At 39.2% G+C, this 17,633-nt stretch overlaps 1 protein-coding gene across 2 annotated transcripts in view; it reads left to right on the top strand.

The window, feature by feature from the left end:
- The first annotated feature begins 2,546 nt into the window (after positions 1 to 2,546).
- The window catches only part of LOC120727982 (CDK5 and ABL1 enzyme substrate 2-like), a 29,431-nt gene continuing 14,344 nt past the window's right edge, over positions 2,547 to 17,633 (top strand). Inside the window, exons 1-3 of one of the 2 annotated variants that reach the window (XM_040022606.1) lie at positions 2,547 to 5,215; positions 9,989 to 10,084; positions 15,874 to 15,951. In XM_040022606.1, coding sequence (XP_039878540.1) covers positions 10,056 to 10,084; positions 15,874 to 15,951 — 107 coding nt within the window. In that variant the 5' untranslated portion in view covers positions 2,547 to 5,215; positions 9,989 to 10,055. Of the gene's footprint in view, positions 5,216 to 8,768; positions 9,697 to 9,988; positions 10,085 to 15,873; positions 15,952 to 17,633 lie in introns of those variants that run through there. The other variant, XM_040022605.1, reaches the window with a different exon arrangement.

Here is a 17,633-nt window from a genome sequence, read left to right as displayed (position 1 = left end):
CTTATTCAAACCAGTTACACTGATGTGCAGCAAAGCGAATCTTTGAACGCCACCAGTGAACCTATGAAGGTAATGATGCCAATAATTAATGATGATGATTTTAAAAATCATTATTAATGACTGAGACAGGTATTATTTTTATTATTATTATTATTATTTTTATTATTATTATTATTGTTTGACTACGATGACCTGGATGACTGAGAACCTTCACAGACTTATTATTATTATTATTATTATTATTATTATTATTATTATTATTGTTTGACTACTGATGACCTGGATGACTGAGAACCTTCACAGACTTATTATTATTATCATTATTATTATTATGATTAATGACTGTTGCCTCATAGCACGTAGGTCCTAAGTTCACTTCCACCATCAGGCCAGGGTCTTTCTGTGTGGACTTCACATGTTCTTCCCGTGTTTGCGTGGGTTGTCTCTGGGTACTCCGACTTCCTCCCACAGGGTCAGGCTGATTAATGATTGTAAATTGCCCATAGGTGTGAATGTTAGTGCGAGTGGTTGCGAATGTTAGCCCTGCGGCAGACCTGTCTGGGGTGTACCCTGCCTCTCGCCCTATGACAGCTGGGATAGACTCCAGCCCCCCACCCCCCACCTGCGACCCTCAATTGGATAAGCGGAAGAGAATGGATGGAATTAGAGTGACAGGTGCAGGTTTCCTAAACCTAACTATGTTAACTGACCCAACTCTCAGTGAGGTCAATCATGACATCCTTCTCTGGTTTGTGTATTTTTTAATTGTGTTGATTTATTAGTAGATGTGCAGACATGCAAACGGATGGTTCAGAGTAAGCTGCTTGTGGTTTGGTTCTTTCTGGCTGATATGAGATGACTTTAACAAGGTCAGTATTGCTGCGTCCATATTTAAAATAAGACTTAAAAAATATGTTTTTTCCAACATGAAACTATGAACAAAAATCATCTGTGCAGAGCGAGACATACGGGAGAAATGGACGAGAATAGGCCTTACAGGTTTTGTATAATAGTTGATGTAGGTACCTATTATCTGTGTTGCCTTTTTAACAATTTGTTTTTCTCATGAGAGGAATTATGACTTTGTCCAAAACCAAATGTTCAAATGTTGGCTGCACCTAATTAGGTTTGTAATTTTAATTATGATTTTAGCTCCCAATATGAACAACTTCTCCACTCCTGAGTTGATACTTGGGTTTGGGTATCTGCTGATACTAATTAGTGGTCTGACACCAGTGTGGAGTTATTATCATGTTTCTTCATTTTTACTTAGAGACTAGGAGTCTCATGTCATATAAAATGAACCAATGAACCAAAATCGATGGATAATCCTGATAAATAATCATTAAACCTCAATCCAGTTGATTGTGATTTGTTGTTGTTGTTGATTTTTGCACATGATCTTGCAGCTCTATCTCAGATGAGAATGATAGGGCATTAACATTTAATCTTTTTAGAAAATTATCACCATAATTATTGAAAATAATTGTGATTATGCTTTTTTTTTTTTCCATAACCAAACGGCCTGCTTCCTAATGAATTGGCTTCATTAAAAGTGGATTATTAGCCCTGATTGCATGTACTGATGTGGCAAACCAGCAGTGTGTCAGTTAGTGCACAGGTCATTTTTCAGTTTTCATCCAGCCTCGGTTTATCACCAAAGAACACCAATTAATTGTGTCCTGGTGTTTGAGTGTATGAAGTTACTCTTAAATGTCCTGTGATGAACTGAAGTGTAATATTAGAATGAAAGCAGATATTTTTGGACCAACATGAAGGACTGAGAGAGATGAAGGCAATGAAAAGTAGTGAGGAGTTAAAAGTAGCTCTGGCGTAGAGGAGAAGATTATAGCTGTTTTTCAGACTTCATAGATAACGTGACATCTCCTTTGTTGTGCTGTGACTGACTTTTCAATGGATCTGTCTGGTCTCAATAGCTCTCATCGCACAGCGAGAGAAAGAGGTGAAAGCATGTGGAAAAGAGTGTCGGTGCTCAGTTTAACTTCAACTGCATGTTAGTGTTTTTGTCCAGGCACTTAAATGAAGAGACCTCCAAATAGCTCCATAACTAAATTATTATGACAGTATCTTGTCTGAGATATGCTGGTGTCTGTATCCTAAATGTTAGGAAGTGTTTTTTTTTTTTTATGATAACTTGAGTGTAAGTGTTGTAACCATCAGTCTCTGAACAGGAGCTTCTACAGGATCTGTGATAATGGCAGTCTAAGTGAGAAAGAAATTACAGTGAAACCGGCCACCTTCAGAAAACAGCCTGTCACCACATGGCCTATACTTAAAGAGGAAGTTCAATCCTCAACCCAAAGAATGCAAAGACCAAAATATGACCTGACTAAAATATGACAGTAAGTTTAAAAATACACATTCCCATTTCACAAGTAATAATAGTAATAATAATAAAAGCTTCTTCTGTGTGACAGGGTGTGTGAGAAGGGGATGCAGTGACTGTATGTGACTAAGCTGGGAGAAAATAAAGCGAGTGACTGAAGACGAGAAAACACGTTTCAGTGAGGTAGACAATGGATGTGGAGATCAGGCCAATAAAGTGCAGTGTGAAAATATCCAATAATCATGTCCAGCTGGCTTGCACCAGTTTATTTTAGGCTAAAACAACTCGAGCTATTATTAGTGTGACTCTGGTGATCATGACTCAAACTAAACAAAGTGACTCCGACCCAGACAAATTCATCACTACGGTTCCTAAAAACAGGAGCAGAGCCGAACCTGCTCGCTGCTCACTCGCTGTTTCCTGAAGGTCGCTTTATTTCTAAAAAATGCACTTAAACACTATTCATTCAAATCCTAATGGGTCGACCTAAATATTATTAACTTGAATCATCACTTAGGTTTCACTTAGTTCAATGGTTTTGTTTGTAAAATCATAGTTTTTCATTAATGTACTCTGCAGCAACAAAGTGTTTGGTTTGGCTTAGTGTGAGTATAGAGAACAACCTGGGAGCTCAAATGTTCAAACCCCCAATAAAATGACCCCAAATCACCTTTCTTACAGCTGCAGTGAGTAGCTATGGCTCAGGTCATCTTCTAATTCAGGCCAGTATCAGAAAAAATGTAATAATTGTAATAATTATAATAAATTTTTCTGTGACACTCAGCACAACGTTGAAACCAATATATTTAGTGTCTGTTGTACGGTGTGAATGTCTAAATCTAATTAATAACGTTAACTGGAACTGTGATATGTGGTGAAAAACCATCAACCCCCAACCTTGAAATGCAGACTGTTTTTGGCTTTTCAAAATAAGAAAATGTTCATTTTGTGCACGTGGACATGAATCAGTACTGCTCATGTGGGACAGATAAAGAGTCACGTTCAGTGACATGAAATTTGGAGTGGGAAATTTGTATCGAGGAACACGAAAAGAAGCTCAAATTAATTTCCAAAACCACAAATCAATACATAGAGACTGTGACTGTTTCACAAACTGCCATTTGAGTGTGCTGACTGCCCCCTCCAAAGGTACGTATGTCCTTGAAATCAAAATTTCAAAAGTCTATCAAACAAAGCCTTGTGTGAATGCATGAATATGTCTCGTTAGGGTAGAATAACCATTAAAACCAGTCCATTTCCAACTTTCAAGTAAATCACAGCAGGATGCACCCACAGTAGATCATTTCACACAGGAATCATGACATAGTAATAACATGAGTCAGTACAAACAATAATCTACAACACAACCTACATCATTATATCTGTATCACTGAAGGAGAAAAACATACCACTTAAAAGTAGGAAGATATGTTTATTATTATTCTACTTATTCTGCAGAATAGTGTCACTGTATCTATCATTCTTCAGTTAAAACTGCGGCCTCCATTAATGTCGTAATATCAGTTGTAAAAGTTCTGGTATATCAAGTTGGCAAAGAAATCGATGTAAAGCAGGGGTGTCACAAATATGGCCCGGGGGCCAGAATCAGCCCAATCCGGCCCACTGGATGTCTTTGGAAAATGTGATTGTGGTGGAAATAACTTCTGGACTTTTAATTGTATTTTCATAAAGTTTACATCTTGTCCTACTTTGCCAGAGTCCTTCATACTAAATTAATTAACAAAAACGTAGCAGTTTGTGCAACGAGTTCCCAGAACACTTTCTGTAGGGTTGTGCATTCATTTCTTATGATTTAACTGCAGAGACTGACTTCTTTTGCTACAGCAGCATTTCTTTATCATGTAGAAAAACTGAGACATACTGTTGAAATTGCTCTTCTTCTTATAGTGAGATACAGCTTTAATATGCAGTCAAATTCTTTACACTGAGGGAAAATGGATTTTCACCAGTTCAGACCACTGAAAATCAAAGTGTGGTCCGTGATGTAAAATTAGTTTTGACATTCCTGATTTGTATTTGAATATAAACGCAAGGCGACATTAGAGTTTGCTTTTGGCTAAACATCCTCTGTAAGAAGGAAGTTATGAAAAACAATATCAGCGGTAAACAAGATAATAGCACCTCGCGTGGTTGTACCCTCAGTATGTCTTTATCTGATCACCAACAATCATCTTGCTTAGTAACAGCAAGGGAATTATCACTGGATCTTTCCGTTCCCACAGAATGGGAATTTTCCACAGCATCCCAGACAGATGAAGCTGGCTGGTTCTCATGAAAATGGGCTGCTGGTCAGAGCGTTGTAATCACGAGCCCGCTGATCCACAGCTCAGACACTGGGACAGATTTAGACTGGGAGAGTGGTGGCGTCAGCTATCTCTCTCTTTGCAGATATTGTTGATGTTTATTCCTACAGCGTTTCCTCACTCAACCCTCCAAGCTGAGAAAATAATTTCAAGATAACTGACGGGGCTGTTTATCATGACAGTGCAAAAAAGCCATTCTGTTAAATGTCAGTCACACTCCAGCTGAGGAATTTTATGATAACTGTGTTTGGGTGTCTGATTGTGGTCTCTCCAAACAGGTTGTTAAAGCCAAATTGTTATTTGTAGCTGCCACTCATGAGATGAGTTACTGTCATTACTGCAGCTGCATATTATTCACCCACGTTTGTAAGAAGGGCTGGGCGACAAACCTCAGATCTTTATTTGTCAGTGTCATAAAGTCAAAGTCTGAGTACCAAAGGTAGCACGGACTTTCTTTACTTGTTCTTGCTAATTTAACTTAACATATTGGAACATATTCTGTATGACTTTCATCTGTAGATGATGTTGGAAGAAAAAGGTCCAGGTAAGTTGGCCTTTCTCACATGTACCAGGAGATTATCCATATTGGATATGTCCCAATAACTGAAAATGCTCTGTGTGGGTTTAAGGATGGGTAATATAAAGAAAATTTGCAGTAATGATATTAATAATGATATTTCTGACCATATAGAAAAAATACAGTTTTATTAGCGCTTTCAGGCAGTAGCATTTATAAGGTATACGTGTAAATAAAGGGTGTTCTTCATCCTTTCCCAATGAGCTGCTGTGATTGTGTTCATTCATTACAGCACAAGTCAAATGTGACTACAAAAGTAGCCTAGGTAGAGTTATCCCTGAAATGAATAAGTGAAAGTATAAAATAACTGCTTAACACTTTAGTTTAATGTTAACTAAAGTGATTAACATTGTAACTCTTCAGGACATGTACAGTATTTTCTATTTAGAAAAGTTGCATCTTGTTTGAGCTTTTTAAGAGTTGTGCTTTGTTGAAGGTTGTTAAATTATCTCCCTGTATAGAGACTAAATCATCATCTGAAGCTGTCGCTCTAGTTATTGCACGCACTGTGGACCGTAAACGGAGAGTGGTGTTATGCGTCGTTTTGACTAGCGTCGTCGATACTTTTGTATGAAATTTCATGTATCATGTAAAAATGTATATTTTTTTACATTTTTATTTACACTTGTTTGGGATGGATTGGAACCTAAAAGCTCTTCTTCTGTCTGAAGGACTAAAAGTAAACCTCATTTTATCCAGAATCCCGGATCTTGTCTGAGTATTCGACTGGCTTTCATTCCATCTTTGATAACTTTGTCATCTTTCTTTGTTTTACTTTTGGTTCCAAACATCAACTTGTCCCCATGACAACCACAGGCAATCCAAGTGGAGTAGTGTCCTGCTCAAAGGCACTTAAGTAGAGCAAGTGTTTGCTCTTGTAAAAGCAGATATGTCTTTATTTGTCTTTATCTTAAACACTGAGCGCCATCATCTTCGTCATATTCCTTACCATTAACTTCATCCAGTGGGCTCTTTCCCTTCCCACACAATGGAAACAATCCACAACATTCCAGTATGCCGCTCACTGATGGTTCCCTTGGAAATGGAATGCTGAGAAGATTCCATCACGTGAGTTTGGCTACCAAAGATAGAATGTTTGGGATTGATAACAAATGAGGCGTGACAGCTTAGAGGGCTTTTGTGGCTATTTTTTATTTTAAATCTTTATTTATATCCACAGGAGGAAAATGATCCATGAGGCTAAATGAAATTGTGAACTTCTGTACTGTGCAGCTAGTGACGTGATGTGATTGAGGTTGGCGGTGCCGAGTTCAAGTTCAGTCTGCACGTTGAAGTCGCATGTTGAGGAAGACACTGAACCCTGTGGATCTGACATAGAACTAACTAATTAATTAATGAGCCAATGAAGTTAAAGAAAAGAAGGATGCTTATTATTAAAACTCTCTTGCAGATGTGACCAAAATATTGTAAACGAAGTCCCGCATGGTTCTGAAGTGGCACCAGGCAGGCAGTCAACAACGATTCATGGGAAAAGAGCGAAACATTTAATAGATTTTCAGGGACATAAAAATGTAATGAATCACAGCACCGCTGCACCATCATAATATCATTTTAATTAAGTGTGTGACCAATAAATGTGGCCAGAAATTATTTAGGAGGTGATACGTTGCAGTTTGAATCAATTTAAATTCCTTTGTCAATATGTGAATTGTGTGTTTGGTCGGGTATTTGTTGACCAGCAGAAGGCAACAATCCTCTTAAAGCCTCACATTCAGATGTCACAACCCAGATGTTATAACTGCATAACACACATGCACACAAACACACACATGCACACACACACAGCAGCTCTCATCTCCCAGTCATGTATTACTGAGTCAGACAGTGAGCAGCAGCGATAACAGTGATTTAGACTCCATGTGGTGTGGGATCAGCAAGCCGACCATAAAAAAACAGTAGCAGATGCTGTGTGTGTGTGTGTGTGTGTGTGTGTGTGTGTGTGTGTGTGTGTGTGTGTGTGTGTGTGTGTGTGTTCATGTATGTATGTGAATTCATAGTTGTGTAAGCGTTATGTTTCCCAGCAGACAGCCATCTCTCTATGGGCTTGCAGATCAAATCTCCATTGGCTCCTGTGAGAGTGTTTATAAAACGTTCTGCTTAAAAATATGTTATATTGTCCTTCACGCAAATGTTAGGGACTGTATTGAATGATGGCTTTAATATTGTAGGAAGAGATTGGATATGTTTTTTTCTGCATGTGTTTATAACATGTTTTCTTCAGACTTTTTGTAATGTTGTTTCTCAAAATAAAAATGATTGATGTATGAAACAAAAGCCATTTATAAAATGCACAGTAAGGTTGGTTTCTGTTTCCTACCAATGACTCCTGATTATAGTCATGCACACTGTTACGTGGGGGAGAAACCATATAAAATCACCTGTTTAGGAAAGTCGCTAACCAACTATTGTAAAAACTGACGAACGATAGGAAGTACGGAGCCACATCATGATATGAATTGTTTTTACAAACCAGCTTGGGTTGCAAATAAAAACTGAATGCAATGGTTTGCATATTTTATAAATATCATCTTTATTTAAAGTACAACATAGTATGTATAAAATATTTAAAGTGAGAAACGGTGCCATTTTAGAATAATATGTGCTAATATTTGCTCTTTAACATGAGACCAGTTGCTAAAAATTTGGCTGCTCGGCCGTCCTGGGTCTCCTTCGCTATATATTTAATTTCGTGGTGCTTCACATGTTTTCAGTTGGTAAAAGGTCTGGACCACAGACAGGCCAGTGCAGTATCCTAACTCCTCTTACTGCAAGAAGCTTCAAATCCACCATGTGGCCGAGGCCTTTCTGTGTGGAGTTTGCATGATCTTCCCATGTTTGCGTGGGTTCTCTCTCTGGGTCCACACCCACAATCCAAAGACGTGCACTTAGTGGCATTCATTTCATTGGCAATTCTGTGTGTGAATGGTTGTCTGTCTGTATGTGTTGTCCCTGCGACAGGGCGGCAACCTGTCTGAGGTGTACCCAGCCTCATGCTTTATTGTAGCTGGGCCACTGACCCTGGATTGTTTTAGCAGAAGAGAATGGATGGATGGATGGATGGATGGGTGGATGGGTGGGTGGGTGGGTGGGTGGATGGACTACAGACAAGCCAGTTCAGCACCCAGACTCTTCTGTAAAGCTATGCTGTTTAAAAATTATACAATTCCTTCGTTGAAAAGAAGTCATCTGGATGGGTGCATGTGTTGCTCTGAAATCTGTAAATACCTTTCAGCACTGATGGTGCCTTTCCAGATGTGTAAGCTGTCTATTCTAATGCACTAATACAATCTTCTCTTCTTCCAAAGATGTGATATTTAACCTGCATTTTGTGGATGGGACACAGTGATTTCTGAAAGTGCTCCCGAGCTCAGCGAGGCGTGCACAGGCGTGACAGAATCACGAGAGCCCAAAAGTCACAGGCATCCAATGTTGGTTTTATTGGCTTTGTTTTTTGCGCACAGAGATTTCTCCAGATTCCTGGAAGTTTTTGGAAAACATTATGCACTGCAGATGCAATGTTTTATTTTATAGAACATTATTCTGAAACAATATGTAGGCATATTTTTTCCAGTTTGGTAAACTTCTGCCCGTTTTAACTTCTGAGAAACATGTAGATGTTCAAACATTATTAGTTGATCCTCCACCTGTTTAATTTTACTAGCACTTACTGCGGTAAGTATTTATTATATTTGATATTATCTATTGTGAATGAGTGGAGGATTTTGGACACAGCAGTAGTTTTAAATTCTCAAGAACACAGAAGCTAAATCAGCAAAATATAACAAGAAAAAACAACAAACTCCCCCCGAAGAAAAGAACAGAAACCAACTCGAGAGGCAGATGTATTTATCCAGTTGCATAATCCTGATCTAGTGTAGAGTTATATGAGAAATATTCATCACCAACCAATAATAGCAAGAGCATTATAAATGTGAGTTTCTATTTGTGGCCAGTTTATTGGCTTAGTTCAAAGCATTGTGTAACCTGATCTGACTGCAGCACTGCATGCTGGTCCTCTGAGTATAAATGAAATATGGGACTTTTCCTTGTTTTTTCTTACACGTAAGATGAGGAGCAACCCTCGCTGAGGAAGTTTCTGTATGTGTTTGCAGAAATGTATGTGCATGATTGTGGCGACTGTGCTGCATCGTGACATGATGTTCATCATGAGACGATGTAAATGACCGCGGTGCAGTAACACGCAGTTTCAGCTTGTGTAGGTGCCGTACGTGTGTGAGACTAATGCTGATGTCAGTAACGTTATGTAACTGCTGTGATGTCACGGCGCTTCTTGGCCCGCTTTCATGTCGAGATCTGTTGTTTTAATCCATGAGGGTCGGCACAGTGATACAACCTGGCTCAGAACTTGACCTTCACCAGGCAGACACACAAACTCGGGATGTGTTTAGAACTCAGAGATGTGAACTGTAAGAAGAATTTATTTATTTTAGTGACCCCTAAACTTGTGCTGTATATTTATTTTGAATGTTTTAATTTGTTGTAAAGATGGAAAAATATGTGTTTTGCCCAAGAAGCTTTGGTAACGTTCCGTCTTGAGGCGTTTTTAGGCTTAATTCTGTGACTCTGTGAGAGTGTGTGTGCGTGTCTTTTAAGTGGAAACTGTGTCTACTGGCAACCTCTTTCTTGTTTACAGATTTGAGAGCAAATGCCCTTATTAATATTCATGTTTTTTTTTTCTGTCTCGCTCTCTCTCTGCAGAACTCGTAACCTCTCCGGTGGTTCTCCCAGACCTCGACACACCAAGAAGATTCACTTCATCAAAAATATGAAACAGTACGACACAAGAGGCAGCAGGTGAGCCACACAGACTCCCGCAATTCTGTACCATCAGATTTAACAATGAGCAGTAATACAAACTACTTACTTTAATACTCAGAAGCTGCAATACACAGGTACATGCCAGGACCCTGAAGGTTCATATCTATATCAAATATGATGTCATTATGTTGCCTAGCAATCACCGAGCAAAGAGCTGAAATAATCTGGTTTTAGCATATAAGCATCTATAACACCTAATAAAAGTATCCCGTCATTTTAATTTAATCACAGTGGCATCTCATTTTTATCTACAAAGGTTTAATTATACAGGACATGGTATGATGCCATAAGTTCCCTAGCAACCACCTAGCAACAGGATAAAATAACCTTTTCGAGGAATATAAACATCTACTACCCCCTTTAAAAAAATAAAGTTTCTCAGTGTGATCATGTTTTGTCACCAGCAGCACAAACATGCTGAACACTACTGTAGCATAAATATGTATCATTCTGTTATAGCTCTATTGTTAAATATAAGTCTTCAGAGTGCAATTATTTTTCTTGTGAGGTCTGTATAAAGTGCTGGTGACTTTTATATCCCATTTTTGTGTACATTTTATATTTGGTGTCTTTTAATTTAGCTTTTTGAATTATCAAATCACAAATGGATGAAAAGTAAAAACAAACAATACTGAAAAACTGAATCTTTGGTCTTGAACTCTGAAAAACAACAAATCTTCAAAATGTTTTGCCCAGGTTTGGCTCCACAGTGAGTCTGAAGTTGTTCCCTTAACTATATTTGAGTTTGAAGGTAAAAAACACGTCATTCAGCTGCTTCAGCCAAGGTGTAGACTGTATTTAGAGGCATGTTGATCCCTAATGTCCCCCAGCATGTGGAACAAGGTCGATGCAGCAGGTTGAGGCTTGTGGAGGTCTGTGAAAGCTTTATGTAGAGGTGCGCTATCAGGAGAGGCTACAATGGCAAATGCTCTGGCTCTTTTTCAAACCGTTCCTCCTACATTGACCGCTCAGGAATCACAATGAAAACTGTGTGGTACGTTTTGTAATGCATAACTCGAGGACTGGCTGAGGCTTTTCTGCTTCTTTCTCATTGGGGCAGTCCTTGGTGACAGTGTACAGAGGTCACAACACTGATATTTCCGTTATTGTTAAGTCTCTGTCAGAACTAAGCCCTACATACGCTGCTGACTTGCAGAAGTGTGTCGCCTTTACAGCAGGAGAGGAACCAGAGAAGCCTGGACAGTGTCATTCTGTTCTGCTTAACTCTTCTATTGTATTGTATTCGTGTCCTTCCTTGTGGAGTGTAAAAATACAACTCTGGGTCAAAAGGGCCCACAGGGCTGCTCATCACATAATAACAGACTGACTGAGGGGTAATTGTTTTAAAATAGATCCAGTAAAGAGCACCAGTGCTGTTTGTAATTCAGCTAAGTCACCATGTTGTCACAGAGAAGAGGAAATGTTAGAGCTGTCTTCCCTCAGAATGGGCTGTTGTGTCCCATGATCCTTGTTTGGGTCGTCCTGGGAGATTTTAAATAGTTCACCTTGAGGTCACCTGTAAAAATTGCTTGTTTACTTCCTTTTAAAAAAGGTTTTCTTTGAAAAAAAGAACCAAGACATTGATTGACAGTGAAATATAGAAACAGCTCACAATAACGGTCGTCTCAAGGTGCTTTATTTTGTGAGGTAAAGAACTTAACCCAGTGACAAGACAACACTCCCTGGGAATGTACTTGGTGAGAGTGGGGAGAAAGACCTCCCTTTTAACAGGACGAGACCTCAGGGAGGGACAAGCCATTTCTTGCAACAAGTTGAGTGATGAGTGGAAAGTGAAGAGACCAAAAGAAAGCATAAAGAAAATGGACAAAACATAAACTACTGCAGAGAGTAGACAAAATTAACTGACTGCATGGGCAGTGTGGTACTTTTCGGCATTTATCACACCGCAGGCTAGCAGCTGCACGTGTGCAGAGTGTGGTTAGATGCTGCTTCAGTCGATTGTTTATATATCAGTTTACTCTGACATGCCAACTCTCATTTTGCACATCAAAGTGATGGAAAGCAAACAGATGTCATCTGCTTGTTTTCCACCTCACTTGTTTACAACTATAAGTCAGCTGAAGAGAGGGCCGCAGCAGTCAGTGGTGCTCGGTGTCATGATATCTTTGAACCAGCAGGTAACGTTTTTGTACTTTAACAGTAAAATATTAGTAATTAGTTTAAGTAACAGGTGAGCAAAGTAGGTGACCTTTTACAGTGTAGAATATCCACCAAGATCCACCCAAGAATTGTAAAAGTTCTTGTTGTGTTTTTTTAAAATCAAATTTATGTAACTAATTATATTCATATATTTTTTTAGTTTATTTTTTGTTTTGTTTTTGGGGGAAAGTGGTGAAATGGAGAGTTTTCTGCTCTAGTTAGTTCCCAGCAAGATGAAAATGTTCTGCTGTTGCATATCATTTATTAAAAAGCATAATTGTAAGTCACATTAAACCTTCCACTACGCATACATTTCACTGATGAAGCGTAACTGGAACATAATGCTGTCTACATTTGATTTGAAACATACAAAAAATGCTAAATGTTTTGTCATTTTATTTTTTTATCTATAAATGTCCTTTGTTTTTCTGTTGTCAGTGTAGCTACATAGATAAAGCTCTGGGTCAGCGGTTCAGTCCTCAGTGGGAACATTGTCTGTTTTCCTTGAAGGTGATTATGGAATAATGTGCCCCCAGTGTTGTGAAATGTGGTGTAATAAATGGATGGGTGCAGGGGACAGACTCCCCAGCACAGTCACGTTTTCAGCAGCTGTGTTGCGATGTCTCTGCTGTTTCCACTGAGCTCCCTGGTGACTTCCTGCTCTTGACTTTCCCATGCATCACAGGGAACGAGCTTTGTGTGTATTTTTGTGTCTCCGGCTCACACAACCAACAACGGCAAATTCAAACTCATAATCTGTCTCGAGGGATGATCAGAAGGGTAGGAGGAGCAGCCTCGTGTCTAAATTGAACGAGTAATGATTCATGCTTTAATGACCTTTAATGTTGAATTTTCCATCGCGCTGCTGCGTATTTAGCTTCCTAAAGAATTAAACTTTGAACCGCTGGGCTCCCTTTAGTCTGTTTTCATCCCCTTTAAATGATAAATCACTTAGTAGTGTAATACAGTTTTACATCCCGAACCATAATTAGCAAACATGGGTTAAAACTGCGTGTCTCTATTGATCCTAAGGTTAAAGTCTACTGAATTATTTACCCAGTTGGATCCTCATTAAGATGTGCTGAGCGTTTGACCGGGATCATGTCATCTCTGTAAGAAAAACCGCAGTGTTTGGATTAACTGGCTTCCTTCTTCATATGTTTATCCCTCTGTGACTTTCTAAACAAAGAACAGTGTATACAAGTCCGCTACATAACAGTTCTTCAGTCTGATGCCAAAGACCAATGCGAAGAGAAATAAAAACGAGTTACTACACATCATAAATTAAATGGATAATTAAAGATACATTTATATTGTTTGGTAACAGTTTTCTAGACTGGCATCATTTAAACAGTCTGTGATTCAAACCTGGAGTCAGACGAGACGGTCAGTGTGTGAAGTGTATATGTGTAGCTACGTGATATTGACCACTGGCTTCTGCACATCAGCATTTTGGCTGCCGTGAGCTTTTTTGTTTGTTTGTTTGTTTGTTTGTTTGTTTGTTTTGAAGCCAAAAGTGATCACAGTTACATCGGATGGTGGAGTGATAATTCTAGTAAGCATAGTGAGCACTTTGCATTTGTCAAGTGTACAAGTGCAAAGCAATGTCCAGTGAAAGGAACTCTAATGCTTTATAATTTTGGATAATTTCATGCTCCCAACTTTGTTGAAACAGTTTGGGGACCCTTCCTGTTCCAACTGCACACCAGTGCACAAAGCAAGATCCATAAAGACATGGGCGAGTTTGGTGTGGAAGAAGTTGACTCGCCTGCACAGAGTCCTGAACTCAACCCGATAAAAACCTATTAGAGCAGAGACTGTGAGCCAGGCTTCTTCGTCCAACATCCCTGTCGGATCTCACAAATGCGCTTCTGCAAGAATGGTCAAAAATTCCCATAAACACTCCTAAACGTTCCTAAAGCCTTCCCAGAAGAACTGAAGCTGTTATATCTGCAAAGGGTGGGGTGACATCACATTAAATCTTACGGATAAGTAAACTTTTATCCACTGTCTACACCTTGGCTGAAGCAGTAACCAAGAATGTGATTGGCCAGCTACCAATCACCAATCACAGCTACCAAAAAAACAATTGAAACGCAGTCTTGGAAGCAGCCTGTAAGCAGATAAACTAAGGATGCACCAATTGCAATTTCACTGGCCAATTAAAGACCAGCTGATATTGATTTTTGCAGATCCTGATTTTCGTTTTAAGAACTAACTGGCAGCATTGAGTAAAAAACCTCAACTTCTCTTCTATGCTAAATATTACGGTCATAATAAAAATAAATGATTAAACTTCACAGCTTCCCCCAAACTGCACTAAGTTACAGGATCTTCTCTCGATTAAACAGCTGAAAATAAAGGGCTCTGCTACTGGAGAGTAATTAACTGAAAATGATTGCACTCTCTACCAAAGAAAAGTAGGTGCAGCAGATTTATATAACAAGATAAATCAGACACTTATGTTATTCTCCAGTATGTTTACAAATTCATCATACAATAGAACATCTACCCTTTTCTCTTTTCATATGTTTCCAAAATTTTCGTCATAACTGCTTTGATCCTTTGCTCATACCAAGGTCTGGATAGCTTTAGTCTGGATAGCTTTAGCTTTAGCCTCTTTGTCTTTGTTGTCTTTTTCAAAATATCCATGTTGATGAAGGTGATTTAAATGTATGATTAAGTTTGTTACTACAAATGTGTTCATGGTACCCCCCCCAACAGTTTATTCTGGCAATGGGCTAATGACATGCTAGCATGTGGCTATGTGTGTGTACGTGCTCGACTCTTTGCTGCTGGCTGGCCAATATTGTTTAATCCAGGTTATATAACTACTTTGATAAATTTACTGCTCGGTCTGCCAGCATCCTGATGAACTATAGAGCCGATTCGTGCCTTGGCTAAATTGGGAACATTTGCTTCAGTTACTCGGAGACCTTGAAACGCTGACCTTGTGTTGCCTTGACAGACAAAGTTGTTCTAACTGACCGAGAAGCTGCATGTTGGACAATTATCTGTTCAGCTCTGAGCTAAGTGTGTTTATTCACTATGTGTGAAAACACAATCTTTTAGTCTCTTGGTTCCTGAGCCAAATATAATGACTGCAAACATTTTCCTCTTGAGACCAAAACCAGGCCAGCAAGCTGTAGTCTCTGCTCCAGATGGGTTTATACTCAGAGGAGCTGCAATAAAAAACAAACACGGACATGCACGTGCACGCACACACTGTGTTCTCCATAATGAAACTCTATTATATCATGTCGTAGTTGAGCAGAATTGAGGGTAAGGGTGCAGCTGGAGCCTTTAACTCAATTAAGTTGGTGTCAAGTGTGCATTTGTGTGTTTTGCTCTTTAACGGTGAGTAAATATTACGCCATGCTGAGGAGCGATATGATCCTTTAAACTTTCAATCCTTAAATTTACCCTGGGATTTAGCTTTATCTTCATTTCACCACAAAGATGCAGAGTTAGCGTCTTCATTTTGAAACTTTGTCTGTTTTTGTGTGTGTTTAGTCAGCAAAATGCCTCAGATGGAGAAAAGTAATTCAGCTGGACAGAAGTCAAAACACGATAACCACCGATGTGTGTTTTTGTTTGTGTTTCAGAATCGTGCTCATCTGTGCTAAGAGGTCTCTGTGTGCTGCCTTTTCTGTTCTTCCCTACGGAGAGAGCTTCTACCTCAGGTAATCCGTACAGACACATCTGCTTATGTACTCCCACCTTCTGCCTCTCATGATGAAATCAAGAAACAGGGTTCGACATAACCAATGGGCTGATGGCAGGGGGAAAAAGTATTTGTGGAAAGTTGATTTAAACACTGCTGGCTTATTTAAAACTGTTATTTACTGAATTGGTCATCGCTGGCCTAAGTTCACCTGAAGCAAGCTGGCTGAAGGAAACCCTTATATATAGTTATCTTCATCCTGCCAGTAGCTGTTTTCACATGAAAGGAAATGTTTGAGGTTGCTGAGATAAAGAGGCTGTTCTACTGGCAGGTGATGCTGGTGATGGCCTCAACAGCGTGGAGGTTTCACTCGCAAAAATAGATTCGTGCAGACCATCAAATGAATTTAGAAGCATGTGAATAAAAAGTTTTCAGAGATTTAGCCCAAGCAGAGGTTTAGACCAGTAACTACCCCTGTCGCTGTTCACTAGGCAGAAAGGAAATGTTTGTCCTGCAGCTCTCAAAAATCCGAGACCTTTATTAGATGGACTTTTAAACATGAAGAAACGTGAGCTTTTCAGCTGTTCCCATACACTGCTGGTTCATCCTGCACAGCAACAAAGAAAATGAATACACAAGTTTCTAGGAAATGCACAAGGGGCCCAGAAAATCACTAGAGGGAACAAAGCTTGGACACTTACGAGAAGTAGAGGTAGGGAAGTAGAAGTAGCTGAGGTCTCGTTTCTTCATTGTGAGACAAAGGGACATGAGAGTAGAAGAGGGGATGATGCAGAGGAGTATGAGGGAGAAGAGCCGTTTGTTCGGAGGGGGGATGATTTTTTCCCATGTGCATCAGAGCCCTCTGACCTGACCTTAGGTCTGAGTGGCTGATGACTCATACAAACACCACAATCACACACAAACATCTCACAGTAACGACAAGAAGAAACAATAATGGAAACAACAATAATGCTGTTCTCTCCAATAGACAAGTCATCCTGATCAATTTTTTTCTCTTTGTGTTCACACAAACACACGTTTTTCTCTCAGCTGAAATTCTGAGAAGTCTTAGTGCATGTTGTGTCATGTCACACTCGCACCATGCGCACATGTAATGTACGCAGCTATTATCATGAACACATTCTCAGTTCCCTCTAGTTTCTGTGTTGGACACACACACACACACACACACACACACACACACACACACACACACACACACACACACACACACACCATATGCTATGAGGCAGAATGAGTAATTTTCACCCGGAAATGAGCTCAAAACTCACATTTTTACAAGCAGCTGATGGTAAAAGCTGTGAAGCTCAGTGCATGGCGTCATGGTGATCGCTGACCTTTTTGACCCTTCTAGCAAACGCCTGTGAAGCAAAAGCTGACTAATGCTTATTTAGCAGTGCCTGCAGCAATAAGATATAAATAGTCAGAACATTTATAGATGGTTTCAGATGGTGCCAGAAGAAACTTACTGAAATTACAAACAAATTAGTTAAGAAAAAATCAATGGAAAATATATTAAATATCAACCATTTTAATTCAATCAATGTTGTTGTTTTTTAATTAGTTTGTAAAAAGCAACGTGTTATACTTCAGAGTTTCAGCATTTTTGTGTCCTTCATCCCGTAAACGATTATCTGTTTAGTTTGAAATCTTATTCAAGCCAACGTGCGATTCTGCAGA

The sequence above is a fragment of the Simochromis diagramma genome, unplaced genomic scaffold (assembly GCF_900408965.1).
Source record: "Simochromis diagramma unplaced genomic scaffold, fSimDia1.1 OVJJ01000308.1, whole genome shotgun sequence".
NCBI lineage: Eukaryota > Metazoa > Chordata > Actinopteri > Cichliformes > Cichlidae > Simochromis > Simochromis diagramma.
Note: the sequence above shows the minus strand (reverse complement) of the source record. Positions and strands in the feature narration are given on the sequence as shown.